Raw genomic sequence first — 17228 nt, forward strand, 5'->3', positions numbered from 1 at the left:
TTTACCAAGATATCTCTTTCACTGCTCTCTCTCTGTCTCTCCCTCCACTCGACCATCTCAGCCCCTTCTCTTCCCATCCCCATCCCTTCCCTTCTTCTCACCCCTCCCAGTTTACCCAGGAGACCTTAACTATTTTCCCTTCCTGGGGCCCTCTATGTATGTCCCTCTTAGGGTCCTCCTTTTTACCTAGCTTCTTTGGGGTTGTGGATTGTAGCCTGGTTGACCTTTGCTTTGCATCTAATATCCATTTAAGGGTGAGTACATACCATGTTTGTCTTTCTGGGTCTGGGTTACCTCACTCAGGATGATTCTTTCTAGTTCCATCCATTCAGAGGCTTATTCTTAATTATAAATGTCCAGCCTTAGCTTGGCTTGTTTCTAGCCAGCTTTTCTTATCTTAAATGATCCCATTTATCTTTGGCTCTGGGTTTTTTCCTTTGCTTATTTCTGTAATCTTACTTTCACTTTTACTCTGTGGCTGGATAGGTGGCCCCTTCTTTTCTTGCTCCTTCTCAGCTACTTCTTCCTCCCAGATTTCAACTTCTATTTATTCTCTCTGCCTTCCAGCCCCGCCTATCCTGCCTTGGTATTGGCCATTCAGCTCTTTATTAGATCATCAGGTGTTTCAGACAGGCACAGTAACACAGCATCACAGAGTTAAACAAATGCAACATAAACAAAAATAACACACCTTAAAATAATATTCTACACCACTAAACTGTCTAATCAATTGATGCTATCTGCCTGGGATGCTTCCTTAGGAAGGATTCAGAGGTCACAATCCAGTCAAAGAGAAAGAGGCAGATGATTAGTGAGAAGCCATCAGTGTGGGGGGAGTAAGGGAGTCTAGTGGCCTTTGGTGACTGCTCTGCATTACAGCCTATATTCAGTCTTGGCTCTGCCACCTGTGAGAACACTGAGCCTTGGCTCTCAGTGTCCTTGTCTGTAAAACCACAGTGCCCAATTCTTGTTTATTGTGCTAGTTAGGTGAATTATTACATGTAGTGGTTAGAACAGTATCTGACACATTGTAAGCAGGAATTAATAACAACTACTGTTAGCTAATTTCCTAATATATAAGATTAAGATTCCAGGGGAGTTTAATATGCTTATTTATCTGTTAATTACTTTATGTTGTCTGTGTATGTCTTGTGGGGCAGGGGAGCTTAGATATCTCACCTCCTTCCTAGAATAGTAAGCACAGTGGAGTTTGAAGACTGACATAGAGTGTTGACTCAGGGTCAGAGGTTCAGGATAAGAAAACACGAAGTGCTTAGTATATGCATAATTTGATCTTATTTTTTTCCTCTCTAGTACAGTATGATACAGCTATTGTGGATTTTTCTGTGGAACACACATAAATTATACATTTTTCAGAGCTCTTCCTGGTCTGGTTTAACATCTATTTCATATGGTTTGCAAAGGTTCAATGCGATGTTTCATGGCCTAATTTTCCTTGTGAATTTGTGACTCTTCCCAGGGGTTCATGTGGGATGTGGCTGAGGACATGAAAGCTATGCTGATATTTGCTGAACACCGATACTATGGGGAGTCCCTTCCCTTTGGCGAGGACACATTCAAGGTAAGTAGGTTAAAGACTTTGGGCACTCTTCTGGGTAGTTATTTGTTTAAGTTTGGAACATTTATACTCGCACAGTGTGAGATCACTTTAACTTGAACTGCCTGAAAACTCAGTAATTTGTACTTTATCTTTCCTTCATATATAGAATTTGGGCGAGATGAAAATTTTTCTTTCTTTTTTCCTTTTTGTGCTAAGGATGAAACCCAAGGCAGAGTGCAGAACAAACATTCCCACCAAGCTCTTTTCGCAGTCCTACCCTAAGGCCTTGAAAGTCATGCCTTTTTAATTGCTGTCACTTTGTAAGCTTAGAATTATTCTATGCATATAACTGTTTTGCCCATCTGTGCACCCTGTGGGAGCCTGGTGCCAGGAAGTTCAGGAGAGGGCAGGCACTGTATCCCCTGGAACTGCAGTTACACACAGTTGTGAGACGCCGTGTGGATGCTGGGAACCTAACCCGGGTCCTCTGCAAGAGCAGTAAGTGCTCTTAAAGGCTGAGGTGTCTCTCCAGCTCCCAGTCAGTTGTTTTTTCTTTGTTTTGTCTTGCTTGTGGTTCTGGGGACCTGAGCAGGCCAAACATGTTCAATGTAAGGGCTCTACTGTCAAGGAACATGTACAATCCCTGTTAGTTTATGTTCGGTCATCCAGGCTGGCCTCAGCCAGGTTCATCTTACTCTGTTGCTGCACACAGTGCAGGGCATTTTCTTTACCTCAGTAATTCTGTTCTGTAAATTAGGTACTAAGTTACTTGTTGCTACAGTTTTCCTGCCTTGCCCACAGTCAGGACAAATCTCTGTCACCCGCCAGTCCCACAGCCGCTCAGACCCAACCAAGTAAACACAGAGACTTATATTGCTTACAAACTGTATGGCCATGGCAGGCTTCTTGCTAACTGTTCTTTTATCTTAAATTAACCCATTTCTATAAATCTATACCTTGCCACATGGCTTGTGCTGCAGTGTCTCTCCTCGGCCTTCCATTTCCCAGGATTCTCCTCTCTCCTTGTCCCACCTACTTCCTGCCTGGCAACCTACTTCCTGCCTGGTCACTGGCCATCAGTGTTTTATTTATATAGAGCAATATCCACAGCAGTTACTGTTCCTGCCTTAGGAATAAATGAGTATGTAAACATATGAAAAGGATTTTTCATAACATATAATCAGTAGATAAGAATAAATGAGCTCTGTAAGGTCATGTTACCCTTGGTGTTCCCATTAGCTTCTCCCTTCTTACAAGAACTCCCAGCCTTGGCCTTTGTCTTGCTGTATACTCAATGAACCAGGATACTTTTTCCTCCACTGGATGACTTTATTTTACCCATGTCCTTCTAGTTATGGTAATTTCCCACAAATTCTGTTACTAATATTTTTCTTAGGAAGCTCAGTTTTTTAAAGTTAGCATTATATTAACCAAGGACCTTATGTACTGATTATGTTTTCCAAATTAAATTAAAATATGACAGTAAATGTTACATTCAGATGCTGGTGTAGTACCTAATGTCTTTGATCTCATTCAATAGAGTGATACCATCCTTTTGTGAATTACCATCTAAAATAATTTGGGAATAGCCATATTTTAGGCTGTTTTGAAAGGAGCTTTTAAAATTTTATATTCAGTTAGCTGAGTTTTTTTTTTTTTTTTTTTTTTTTTTGGTTTTTCGAGACAGGGTTTCTCTGCGTAGTTTTGCGCCTTTCCTAGAGCTCACTTGGTAGCCCAGGCTGGCCTCGAACTCACAAGAGATCCGCCTGGCTCTGCCTCCCGAGTGCTGGGATTAAAGGCGTGCGCCACCACCGCCCGGCTTTAGCTGAGTTTTTTATGTTATCATCTGATGAGTAAAAAATAAGTTTAAAATGCACATATGCTCTATGTCAATGGCAGAGTGGGTTGTTGTAATTGTTGGCCTGGATGACAAATTTTGTTCTTTAGTTTAGTATCTTACAAACACATGTGACTAGTGGAGTGACAGGCCCCCAAACCATTGGGAAGCAGTCGAGTTATTGTACCTTGCGTCTTAGCCTTCTGTAGCTTGCTATAGTCAATACTCCACTAGCAAAGTGGACCCACACCTGTTTTTGATATACTTTTTTCTTTTTCCGTGCTCACAAAAGTTGTCGAAAGCATGAGGGATGTTATGCATGCTAGCTGAGAATTAAAAACAGCTGTCCTCAACTATATATCATGCCATATAAAATGGAAGTAAAGAATAGCAGTGAGAGAGGAGAGGAGAGAAGCCTCATCCATTTTGGGTGAGGGTGAAGGTTAGTGGAGTAGGTGAAGCATGCAGGAGAAAAGGAATGCTAGGGACCTTGTGACCCAGTAGTATGTTAATTAAGGGGTCAGGGGAGTGAGACCTAGAAGGGAGGTCAAGTAGGAGAGTCTGGACAAAGGTATATAGCTGTGTCAGTTGTCTAGTGCCCTGTATATGAAGCCGCCCTGACTTACAAGAGTAGTAAGCTTACTGTTTGTGCTTGGTTGTTTAGAGATACGGTCTAGCTATGTAGTGCAGGTTAGTCTTGAACTCATAATCCTCTCGCTCTGTCTCCTATTCCAGTGCTGGAATTACAAGCATGAGCAAACACACTAGAATGGCGGAAAGCGTTCATGACTTCACAGTTCCTGTGAGTGAGGAATTAGGAATAGCTTAGTTGGTTCTGCTTCAGAGTCTCTCTGGGCTGAAATGTCCAAAAAAGTGGTAGCCATTGGACAGGTCATCGGAGGAATGATGAATGGCTGTGGACGCTGGCAAGAGGCCGATGAGCCTCACCTCCTATAGTGCCCAGTGTGCCTGTGTGACGAGCACTGTGATGTAGCAGCTAACTTTTCTCAACACTGCAAACCCAGGTGGAAGCTGAAGTGAACAGGTCATTAGAAGGTGGCCATGTATCATAGCGTCTGCCACATTTTATTCACTAGAACTGAGTCACTAAGTGTAGCCCAAGTCCAAAGGAGTGAACTAGGTTATATATAAAGAAAGGAGTATGAAAAGTTTCTAGATGCATTTAAACAACACCTTTTAGCCTTCTGAGTTGAACACTTCTTCATCTTGCCCAGGAAAATGGACCCGCACAGAGAGCTAAATCGTCGTGGAACTTGCTGAGGGGATTTCCTTTTACTCGAGGATCATTATTTTCCATTGATACATTGTTTCCCTTCTAGTTTAATAGCTGTCTGTGATTGGTAGCAGAGTTTCTTCCGATTGTTGTTGTAGCAAACATATAATCTTTCTAGTGAGGAGGAGCTAAGGGCTCAAGAAGCCTCCCTTTACATACCCTGTGGTTGTGGGCTCAAGAAGCCTTTCTTTACAGACCCTGTGGTTGCCTATATCCTTGCTCTAAACCATCACTGTTTGTTATGGAGGATGCTGAGCTGCTGGGGGCAAGGGGACCACCATCCACGTAGGGAAATAAAGACATTTTGGGCCTGACAAATGCCACTATATGGTCCTTGGAAATACCTGCCTAGGATCTCATCCCTAGGATGGTTCCGTTTATAAATCTTCCTCAGATGTATTATCTTGGTTACAAATAAGGAGCTTTGTCAATTAAAAATAACTGCATCATATATATATATATGTATATGTATATGTATATATATATATATATATATATATATATAGTTTACATTTCTCAACAAAAGTCAGCGCTGTTGTAGGAGACTCAAACTGGCTAAATGTTTAAGTAGGTCATTGTGAGATCTCTGTCCTTTAGGTTTAAATGTGTGCTAGGCCTTGCTTCCTGGATTGCATTTGAAAAAAACTTTAACAACAATGAAATTACATTTGGTCAGAAAGTATATATCATGTTCTTTCTCAAACTTAGTTACTTCTCATGGTTTGCTTTGATGTGGATGATGTGGAATTTTACCTCAATTGTCTGGACATCTATTTCAAGTAATGAAAACTTTTCTGAATCTGTGCTGTGCCTCGGCTGCCATTATGTGCACATTTATACCTGTTCTCTTTGTCTTTGTTCTTAAAATAAATAAATATACACATATACAGGATTCCCAACACTTGAATTTTCTGACATCAGAACAAGCTCTGGCTGATTTTGCAGAGTTAATCAGACACTTGAAAGGAACAATCCCCGGAGCTGAAGGTCAACCTGTCATTGCCATCGGGGGCTCTTATGGTGGCATGCTTGCAGCCTGGTTCAGGATGAAATATCCTCACATAGTAGTTGGGTAAGTGCATTTATGCTTGACACAGTTAACAATTTTGGGTAAAGCATGCTCCATTCTGAGTTATATGGACATTTTTGGTTTCTCTCTCACAAACAATGGTATTATGAGTTTGGTTCCTAGCACCCATGTCAGGTGCCTGTAATTCCAATTCCAGGTGATCTGACCTTTTTTCTAACCTCCACAGGGACTTGTACACAGGTGACATACATACACACACACACACACACATACACACCAAACACATTCATGTGCACACACATATTTAAAAACACAAAGCAAGCAAACAAAAAACGAGTGGATGATTGTATTTCTCTTTCTCCTCTTACTTCCTTTATCATTCAGAGCTCTTGCAGCTTCTGCCCCTATCTGGCAGTTTGAGGATCTGACTCCCTGTGGTATGTTTATGAAGATTGTAACTGAAGATTTTAGGAAAAGTGGTCCACATTGTTCTGAGAGTATCCATGGATCCTGGAATGCCATTAACAGACTCTCAAGAACAGGTAAGCTTTCACAAAGAGAATCAATTGCAGTTTGTTTTTCTTTAACCTTTAACTTACTAAAAATCAATATTGCCACCAGGTAGTGGGGGCACAAGCCTTTAATCTCAGCACTTGGGAGGCAGAGGCAGGCAGATCTCTGTGAGTTCGAGGCCAGCCTGGGCTACCAAGTGAGCTCCAGGAAAGGCGCAAAGCTACGCAGAGAAACCCTGTCTGGAAAAAACAAAAACAAAAACAAACAAACAAAAAAAAAGAAGTAAGTGCTTGGTATCAGTAGTATCCAGATCCAGAAAAGACAAAGCCAGTGCCTCATAAAGCCCTGCTGCTCTCCTTAGCACTTCCTCACGTCTACACAGCAATCTCACTTTGAACCGAAGGCCCATTTTCTGATTCTTGCATCTTAGTAATGAGAGTTGCATAGTATGTTGTTTGCTGTCTTGTGCTCAATAGTCTTAATTCAATGGTTCTCAACCTGTGGGTCGTGACCCTTTTGGTGATCACATATCAGATGTCCTGCACATCAGTTATTTACATTATGACTCATACTGGTAACAAAATTACAGTTATGAAGTAGCAACAAAATAATTTAATGGTTGAGGGTCACTGCAATCTGAGGAACTGTATTAAAAGGTCATAGCATCAGGAAGGTTGAAACCGCTGTTCTAATTATTAAGCGCATCTATTTGTTTAATTTAATTATAGTCTAATGCATTCTTTTTAGTATTCTTATTTATTTTAATAGTATCTTAAGCCAGGGAATAATGTTAATTTTGGTAAATTCTATGGGTTTATCTAGTTGCCCTAAAATATTTTGTTGAGTGTCAGAAAAATTCTTGGAAAAGTCATGTAGAAACCTGTGTTTTCTGTAAAAATAAGTAAAGAATAAATGATTGGTTGATCTGTAGTGTCCTTCTATCTTCAGAGAGTGGTCTCAATTGGCTCACAGAAACCCTTCACCTATGCAGTCCCTTGACTTCTGGGGATATCCCAAATTTAAAAGAGTGGATGGCTGAGACCTGGGTGAACCTGGCCATGGTGGACTACCCTTATGAAGCCAACTTTTTACAGCCCTTGCCTGCTTGGCCTATCAAGGTAACAGAAAAGAATCTTCTATTTTTTTTATAAAATATTTTTCTCTTTTTTTTGATATGCGTTCTCTGACTTTCAACATCAGGAAAAAAATCTCAATTACGTATGGACTTTGTAAAGTTAATGATTGTGGGCTGGAATCCTGGGTTCTACAGCTCTCTGATTATGTGACCTTAGGCATGTTAGCTATATCTTCTCACCTCAGTTTTCTCATTTGAGAACTGGAAATAAATCTCATCAGTTACAGCATTATAGGAATAAGAAGTAAGACCAATAGTTGGTGCTAATGGAATAACTACTGTGTGCCAAATTCTGGGCTGTACTTTGCATATGTAATATATCCCATCTTTGTGATATATGTATCATGCCTAGATCCATGTAATACATTAACTTAGCTGAATAAGTGGTAGATTTTGCCCTTGTGCTTTGATTTGGTGAGCTGTTAAAGGCATTCTAAATGTAAAATTTAGAGTATACTGAAAGTAGAGAGTAAGGGAAGAAGGAAGCATGGTGGCAAAAAGTGACAGCAACTAAGGAAAAGAAAAAATATTGTCCAATAGTGAAAAAAAAGTAGATAAATATAAGAAGGGAATAACAAAAACTGTAAAAATACAGTGAAGTAATAATTGCACTGAAAATGAACAAAAGGAAAACCACAAAGATAAACACAACAACAGAATAAAAGAGAGAATGCAAACAAAAAACAATTAGAAAAACAGATGAAATATTGGATGTTATGTGGTGAGATCCTGTCTTAAAAAAAAAAGTAATAACGCAGTGTGTGGTGGCCATGTTTGTAATCCCATTGTCGAGGAAATGGAGACAGGTGACCCCCTGTGCTTGATGGCAAGCCAATCGGTCCTGCTTGATGAGTCCCAGGCAATGAAACAAGGTGGATAACAGCAAAGGAAATGACACCCAAGGTTGCCCTTTGACCTACACTTACACATGTATGTCCACATGCATGCACAAATACGTGCACAAATGAAATTTTCAAACATTTTGCATTCTTATGAAAATATAGTCCTTCACTCAGCAAATATTTAGCTATTAAGAGACTTTGCTAAGCACTGAGGGAGACGTTCTGAAATCAGAGGCGAGCATGACAGTATTATAGAGGCTGGGATAAAAACAGGTACAGAGTGCAGTGAAGCACAGGGAGGGGAGGGGTCTAGCTCTTCCAGGCTGGGAAGCACATGCAGGGATAACCTCAGAAAGGAGGGGGTAGTCCCGGTGGGTGTTGGAAAGGATGAATTGGCCAGCCATGGGTAGATTTAATGAGTGGGAAAAGAGATGTGTGGAAAGAGGGAACGCACGTGGTGTGGTGGAGAATGACTTTACTGGACACTGGAGCAAAGGCAGTGAAGAAGGAGCTAGAAGAGATGGGGAGCACTTTGCATGCCGTGCATTTGCATACCATCCAAATGACCGATTTATTTCGCTACCCTGTGGAAAATGTTAAAGTTTTTTTTTTTTCCTTGAGAGGGGGAGTTATTCTTCAGAGGTAGAAATTGTTAAGTGATGTATTAAGATGTTTATCAATGTTTTATGACAAAATTAAGATACTAGTTCTTCTTTGTTATTAAACTAATTTTCTATTCATATCTGACTCTTCCCATGTTTTCCTCCTAGGTAGTGTGCCAGTATTTGGAAAATTCTAATGTATCTGATACAGTGCTCCTGCAGAATATTTTCCAGGCTCTGAATATATATTATAATTATTCAGGCCAAGCAAAATGCCTGAATATCTCACAAACAGCTACTAGCAGACTAGGCTCCATGGGCTGGAGCTATCAGGTGAGCATGCATGACTTCCCCAATCCTTTGCCTTTTGCTGGTACTATTGCACGGAATGCCATTGCTAACTGGAGGTCCAGCCTCCAGGCAGCACTAGGGTATGCAAAAATATCCACGAATGCAGCAAGGGCTAAACCTTTTCTATCTGAGGGGTAAATGAGAAAGCACTCACTTTCTGATGGTAACTTTCTCTTTTACTTCATCTTAAAAAAATCTTCTCTCTGAAAGTCTGTCTCCACACAGCTACATCTCTTTACATACAGCTATATATCTCTCTTTACACATAAACATCTCAAAATCTTTCTGAAAAGTTCTTCATCTCCATATAGCTATGTTCTTGACATACAGCTATATATCTCTCTTTATATAATACATCTCTCTTCTGCACACCATATATACAGTTACATCTCTTTTTTTATATAGCTCCATATCTCTCTTCTACACACATTTCTTCTCTCTACTCTGTTATATTCCTTCATATATTACTGCATCATTCATTCACTCTTTATTCATTCACTCTCTCACTCATTCACTCTCTCACCTTTTTCTTCACATTCAGCTACACCTCTCTTTCAGCACATACACATACACACACCTCACTCTCATACTCACTACCCTCTAACAGCCAGATTCTGGGCAATTATATGTTACATTTTCAGGGTTCGACCCATTCTCATAACACATAAGTCACCCAGTTTTTCTCAGGCTAGGGAGGTCACAATGACCAGCCAGTGAGTGAGTAACACTTGGCTGTGCATGTAGCTCTTTCCCAGACAGAAAGTGCCATTGAAATTTAGGACTTAACAATAACAGTTAGTTGGCTGAACCTTGGGGTTGGGAGTACGTGCAGAAAGTCCATTACTGAAGAGGGTAATATCTACCAAAGTTGCTTCAAGTCTGACTTTGATTCAGCAATCCAGCAAACACTCGGGGATTTGTCCTATGTATTCATCTCCAGAGGCAGCCAGTTTGCTTTGAATTTGTTCTGAAGTCTAAAATTGGCTTTCCTTGTGACTGAGAATACTGTTACTTTCCTATGTCAGTTATGAAAAATATTCTGGTATTATTTCTATTCATCAGAATTATACAGCTTAAGCAGAAATCATATTCCTGACCATCCACACCTATGTGTACCCAAAGATGGAATATTTTCTTGAGATAAACGCACAGGCAGTGGGAAAAATACCCAAAGCAATTCTTAAGGAAAAAATGTAGTGGCACATGAGAGAAATTACAGACAGGAGCAACTGGTCATTTACAGTCAGTGACTCACGGCCTTGCCAAGTGGGGCTCCCCATCAGAAAGTTATTTGTCCGGTGATTCGACCTGTTGAATACTAGTTGTCACCTGCTGTATACTCCCACAGCCTCTGGTAAAGCCATTGCTACTAACAACTCTCAGCATAATAATCTACCACTCATTTTGCTACCTAACTTGCAACCACGTCTGGCCACTATGAAACTGCAGCATGACCCTCTCCCTCCTTCTCCTTCCTTTTTTCCTTCTTTCTTTCCTTCCATCATCAGCAAATATATAATGAATGATCATTGATTACAATTTCTTATGTTTCAAATATATAAAAATAAATAATTTCTATGATTTTACCATAAAATGCAGCCTGATGAGAAAGACAGATAAATTAACACTGTAATAGACCTAGACAAGTCCTGGAAAGGAGGCACTTTGTGGCTGTATGAAAGACTCTGAGTCTCCATTCTGTCACCTGCACAGTAAGACTACCAGGGTTGTCCTGAGGGTTAACTATGATCAAAGTCATGAAAGAAGGCTCTTTGCAGAAGAAACAAAGAAAGGGAGGAAGGAAGGAAGGAAGGAAGGAAGGAAGGAAGGAAGGAAGGATGGAAGGAAGGAAGGATGGAAGGAAGGATGGAAGGAAGGAAGGAAGGAAGGAAGGAAGAAAGAAAACAGTACCAACTTCTGTGAATTCTCGGCCATGTCTTTCTATGAGAAATAAGGGGTTGTGTGGCAGGGAAGTTGGGGGTGGGGTGGGGGTGGGGCTTGATTGCAAGTTCATACCCTAGTTCTATGACGTAGTAGCTGAACACATTTGCATCATTTATTCTCATTTCACCACATTTTCCCTTTGTTTTCTTTCTTGCTTTCCTTTTCAGTCCTGCACAGAAATGGTCATGCCCTTTTGTACCAATGGTGTCGATGACATGTTTGAACCTTATCTGTGGGACTTGGAGAAATTTTCCAATGAATGCTTTCAGCAGTGGGGTGTGAAACCACAGCCTCACTGGATAACTACCTTGTATGGTGGCAAAAACATCAGTTCACACACGAACATCATTTTCAGGTGAGCTTGTTGGCTGATGGAGACACTTGCAGAATGGCTGAGAAAATACAACTAGGAAAATGCTAGGTAATAAAGTAACATAGAATACAATAGTGATGCCATTCCACTTTGCTGCTGAGCACCAGACACAGATAGGTATTCAGTAAGCATTTGGTGAGTAGCTGAGGACTTGATAAATAGTAGCTGTTACAGTCCTGCTTTGGCAATTCTTTTCAGTGCACGGTGGTCTTCTTGGGCAGGTTTGTATTTTCTAAAACTCATAGATTATTTCTCCAGTGATGATTCTCAATCATTTAAGTATAAATTCAGAAGGGACCCCATGAAGAACTGGTTAACTAACATCATTTCCCAGGCAAATTAACTATTGCCAGTGATTAAGTGAGGCTGGGGATTTTACCCAGGTATCTAGAGTCCCCCAGGAAAACAGTATATAGATTTAAATTTTCCATGACTGGTGTAGCTTTCATGTGTCTGAACTGAGAAATTCAAGTCCATGTGCAGGCTGGGTCTCTCAGCAACTCCAAACACTGTTGCTAAGTCACCAGGTGCTTCAGATGACCTTTAAATCAGATGCAGTTTGCTCCTCATGTGGCTGAAGGAACTTCTTTGTTTTGCAAATACTGGAGCATTTCCTGTCTGGGTTGAGCTTATTAATTGGAAAATTAAAAAAGGAGAAATTTGTATACTTAAGAGAATGCATCTTCTGTGTGGTTTATGTGAACATTTGTCCTAAAGAGGAGTATTATGACTTGTGTTGGGCATGGGAGTTTTCCTCTTTGCTTTATTTGTAGTCAAACAAACAAAAGTATATACTTAGAGTAATTGTTTCCCTAGAATTCTACATTAACTTGCAATTAAAATACTACTTTTTTTAAAAAAGAAGTCTAAGTATATAATAATAAGACAGGAAATTTAAAATCGTATTTCAAATACAGATATAGTCAATATACCTTAATATTTATTTTGTACATTTGCCTAAAAAGCATTGGTTGATGGGGTTGAGAGAGAGTTCAATGTGGAAAATATTTCCTGTACAAGTGAGAGGATCTGAATTCAGATCCTTAGCACTACATAAAACTGGGCATAGTGTTTTATGCATGCCCATTACCCTAGTTGTGGTGGGTGGGTTGGTATAGGACACATCTCTGGTTAGTCAGTCTAGCCAAAATAGGGAGCTTCAGGTTCAATGAGAGAGCCTGTCTCAAAAGAGTAAGGAGAGGTACAGAAGAAGACACCTAACATTGACTTCTGGCCTCTGCACACACAGGCTCATGCTCCCCCCCACACACATGTTACACACATGCACTTACCACAACACTCATATACACATATTGATTGAATTAATGCTTTGACTAAATTTCTGAGAAATACTTCACGTCTATTTTTATTATTATTTTATCCCTTGGTGACATTAATGTTTCTCATCCTTGTATAACACAATAGTAATTATAACAATTTGGTGTTTGTAGTGTTTTATACTTGGTGCTATGTGTAGTATATATAGTTTGTGCCACATATATGACTTAGTTTGGGCCTCTCAATTTTTGTAAATTTTTTTTCCTTTTCTATAGTACACATGAGAATTGAGGTTCTCATGAAAATTATGCAGGTAGTGAGGATATGAAACTTGTATTTGCTGACTTGGTTCATTGTTCTTCTCACTGCTACTCACAGCTAAAGGCATGCGATTGCACCAACGTGCAATTGCTCACACGCAAGGGCATAAGGGTAGGGTAGAGGAGGTAAGTATGGGATGAGATTAAAGAAAACACTAAAGACTTTTCAAAAAAGCTATGTGGAAACTTACTACTATAAAAGTGCACACACACACACACACACACATACACACACACACACACACAATAATTAAGAGTTTCCCTGTATTTGGGCAACAATGCCCCCGTTAGACATCAAAGTCTAAATAATTAATAAAAAGCCCAGTGCCAGGAATCAGTTAATTATTTTGGAGTTGTTGGCGAGGTCCTACAGACCCCCAAACATTAACAGGCTATTGCCATCGCTCTTGGTTACCCTCCAGAACTTGATGGTAAGATACCACATACTTGAGTAATAGAACATGGCAAAATTAAGCTGTATGGACCTGGAAGCTTCATCCCTACTGGCTAGCCTTCATAATGCTGGAAGGTGCTATACAAGCCACTAGAGGAAGAGGGCCATCACCAGTCATACCCAGCTATAAACCCTGTGAGCTCCTTGGGATACATGGTACCTGTGAGGTCTACACAATGAAGACTGGGGAGTGCAGGCAAGGAAAGGGGAGTTATTAGGACCACAAGGGGAACACAGTGATCATCTTAATAGAAAATTTCCCAAATGATATATACAGGTGGCCTAACAACACATGAAAAGATGATCACTATCAGTTTGGGTGGGTGTGTGTGTGTGAAAATCAAGACCACAGTGAAGACTGGCATGTAGTGGTAAAGTTCTCTTCTAATCCCACCCTAAATCCACAATGAAAAAAAAAATCCAACTCCTATGTTGCTAATGGTAGCATAAAATAGTGAAGCTATTTTGGAAATTTTTTTGGCAGTTCATGAAGAAGTTAAAGTGGTATCGCATATCTTAGAAATTCTATACTCAGGTATACTCAGAGGAAATTAAGATGTACATATACATGAAACCTTGAAAGTGATAGTGTGATCAAATGAGTGATGCTCACGAGATCCAAAAGGTAGAAAGAATATTAAGGTCTATTAATTTTTCTTCTTCCCCTCATCTGCAGCAACGGTGACTTAGACCCGTGGTCAGGTGGTGGAGTAAACAAAGACATTTCAGATACGCTGGTGGCCGTCTACATCCCCCAAGCGGCCCATCATTTAGATCTTCGAGCCAACACTGCCTTTGATCCTTCCGCCGTGCTGTCATCTCGCTTACTGGAAGTAAAATACATGAAGACATGGATCGAAGATTTCTACAGAAATGCCAAATGGCAGCCCTGAGAAACTTTTAAGGAATAATTTTTTATTTTCTTCTTTTATGTTCACTAAACTCACATACCCATTCACTTTGATTTTTTTATATGTAATTACTTTCCCTCACTTGTCATTGTATTTGTTGGGCCAAGGTCGAGACAGAAGACCGTGACAGGGGTGGGCGCAGCCATCCCACCCAGGTGACTGCTCCGTCCTCACTGCCTTTGTGCCATCTCCAGGAAGAACGCCATCCTGGCAGCTCTGATGCCATCAGAACTGGCATGGTTCCTGACTGTCTTTCACCAGAGGGAGAGCCACTTTTCTCCCAAGCGGGGATGTCTCCTCGGTTTTGAGAGTGAAGTCTCTCTGGCCCATTGTAAGCCCCCATTCCTGCCACAAAAGGAAAAGCAGAAGCTGGATTAAAAACGCTGCAGCTGCGGCTGGTGGGCTGTGTGATGCCAGTCCAGGAAAGGGCCGCTTCCTGTGAGCTCCATGACTGCCTTTGAACTGCAATAAAGAACAAGGCAGACCTACCTGTGTGTTGCTCCCATCTCGTCCAGCTGTTGGGAAGGCAGTGTGCCTGGGCTGGCTGCTTTCGGGAAGTCCTTTCTTTTTCTCTTTCCCCCTTGGCAGCCTTCCTTAGTTCTGGGATATCTGCCACCGTGCTGCAGCCAGGAGAAATCTGGCCTTCTCCTGCTCGGTTTCTCTTTGTTTCTAAGGTCAGTTTTGTGGTGATCTGGCTAAATTCTGTCAATTTAGGAACTGTGCTGCTTTTTACTTTAAAACTGAACAAATTCTGTTAATAAAAAATCCTCTAAAAATTGACAGATAAGCTATTGAGAAAGTAGAATGAACTTCTGTTTATTTTGTAAAGGAATTTTATGTTCTAGTTACTGTTATTGGTATCTTTAGAGCCCTAAGAGGCATGACACCAAGTGGCAGGTGCGGGGTGGGGGTGGGGACTTTCCTGTATGGCTTCCAGACGACAAGCAGAGTAATTCATGCAGGCGACATATTTGACATTAATAAATGATGGGCGGACGCTTCCCATTTCCAAGGGGTTGGAACTTTCAAGCGGTTCTCACACTGAGACTTTTCTTCCAAAGGGATCTTCGAGAATAGGAAATACAGTTGAATCCACACATTTCAGGGACACAGAGAAACTGTTTCTTCTATGCAGAAAGATCCCTTCCACCTAATTTCTTATTTTCTCAGTCGTGTTTTGAGCACATGTTTGGAAACATTTCTTGCTTTTTAAAAACTATTCCCATACTTTCAACAAGGTTTTATTATTTTATTATTCCTTTTTTTATTTTTGAGATTATAATACAATTACAACATTTCTCCTTTCCCTTTCCTCCCTCCAAACCCTCCCATATCCCCCTCCTTGCTCTCTTTTAAAATCATGGCCTCTTTTAAAAAAATTAATTATTATATACATATATATACATATATGTATATTCCCAAATGCAACCTGGACAATCTGTATAGTGTTACTTATATGAATGTTTTCGGGGCTGACCATTTGGTATAGAGTAACCAACAGATGCGTTTTTCCCTGGGGAAGACTATTTCTCCATCTCTCAGCTTTCTTTACTTGTCTGTAGTTTTTTGCATCGGATGAGGCCTTGTGGGATTTTCCCATCCACTTTGGTGTCCTCCTTGTTCAACTCATGGTTATGCTCGGAGAAGGTTTAATGAAGAACATTATTGCTTTTATTTTAGGATTTTAGGCTTTTTCCCACAAAATCTTTTTACTAACTTGGAAGCTTTAAGATACTTTGACACTTAATGTTATAGCTGTTAGGAGACGTTAAAGTAGCAATTTCTGAAGAAATAAATTGCAAAACATTTTATGCAAGTACAATTTGGTTCTACTTCTGTACACTTTGTATATATAACAACAGCTTCGACCTATATTAAACTCCCTTATATTTTCGTAAGTTGAATTTTGAAAAAATTGAAAGAGAATCAGAATATAAAATAAACCCTATTAAATCTTAATCCTAGGTGTGACAGATCCACCTGTAACCCCCGGTACTCAAGAAGCTCAGGCAGGAAGTTAGCTTTTGCCCAGGAGTTCAAAACCACAATAGACAACAAAATGAGACCCCTCTGTAGAAGCAAACAAACCAAAATTAATAATGTGACTACTTTAACACATAGGAAACAGGAATCGCACAGAGTTGGGTTGGAGTGACTTTTTTAATCTTTTGTTACCTGAATTACCTAGATTCAGTTGGAATAAATACATTTAGAGAACTTCTTTAGGGTGTCTATAGAGCCAAGAGATTATAACCCTGACCACAGAGCTAGTAAGTAGCAGTTGTATAATTCCATGTTGAACAGTTTTACTTTTCCTTGTTTCCAAATTCGAGTTTCCTGCAGCAGAAAGGCACCGCCCCCATTTCCACCCACTCCTTACCCTTCCACCTCAGCCTCTGTAATACTTTCTGCTCTTTTTGATGGACCCTCACACTCAGTCAGCCTTCCCAGCTCTGATTGCCCAGGGACTGGCTATGTAGCCAATGGCCATTTGCAAAGTCATTTCTACCTTGCTCTCTCTTCTCTCCTCTCTCTCCTCTCTCCTCCTTCTCCCCTTTCCCTCTCTCTGAATGAGGGAAACGTGAGAATACAATTTTTTTTTTTGTCTTGGTGCTTGATAAAATATGCACCCTCTCTGGGTGGTTTAAGCGGTTTAGGTACTTCTATAAAAGGAATCTTTTAATGCTAAAATTAATGTGATTATCTGAGTGTGAGAGGCCTATTCAAGGCTTAAAGAAAATCTGTTAGAATAGCTGAATGTATCTGCTTAATCCCCTCTCTCA

The 17228-nt window shown here is 40.3% G+C and overlaps 1 protein-coding gene across 2 annotated transcripts in view; it reads left to right on the forward strand.

Moving 5' to 3' along the window:
- Prcp (prolylcarboxypeptidase) overlaps positions 1-14933 on the forward strand; it is a 47512-nt gene extending 32579 nt beyond the window's left edge. For both annotated transcript variants that reach the window (XM_042280343.2, XM_042280348.2), the window contains exons 3-9: positions 1481-1582; positions 5583-5764; positions 6107-6264; positions 7184-7353; positions 8983-9147; positions 11277-11464; positions 14211-14933. In XM_042280343.2, coding sequence (XP_042136277.1) covers positions 1481-1582; positions 5583-5764; positions 6107-6264; positions 7184-7353; positions 8983-9147; positions 11277-11464; positions 14211-14427 — 1182 coding nt within the window. In that variant the 3' untranslated portion in view covers positions 14428-14933. The remainder of the gene's footprint in view (positions 1-1480; positions 1583-5582; positions 5765-6106; positions 6265-7183; positions 7354-8982; positions 9148-11276; positions 11465-14210) is intronic.
- Positions 14934-17228: the final 2295 nt, after the last annotated feature.

This window comes from Peromyscus maniculatus, chromosome 1 (assembly GCF_049852395.1).
Source record: "Peromyscus maniculatus bairdii isolate BWxNUB_F1_BW_parent chromosome 1, HU_Pman_BW_mat_3.1, whole genome shotgun sequence".
Classification (NCBI taxonomy): domain Eukaryota; kingdom Metazoa; phylum Chordata; class Mammalia; order Rodentia; family Cricetidae; genus Peromyscus; species Peromyscus maniculatus.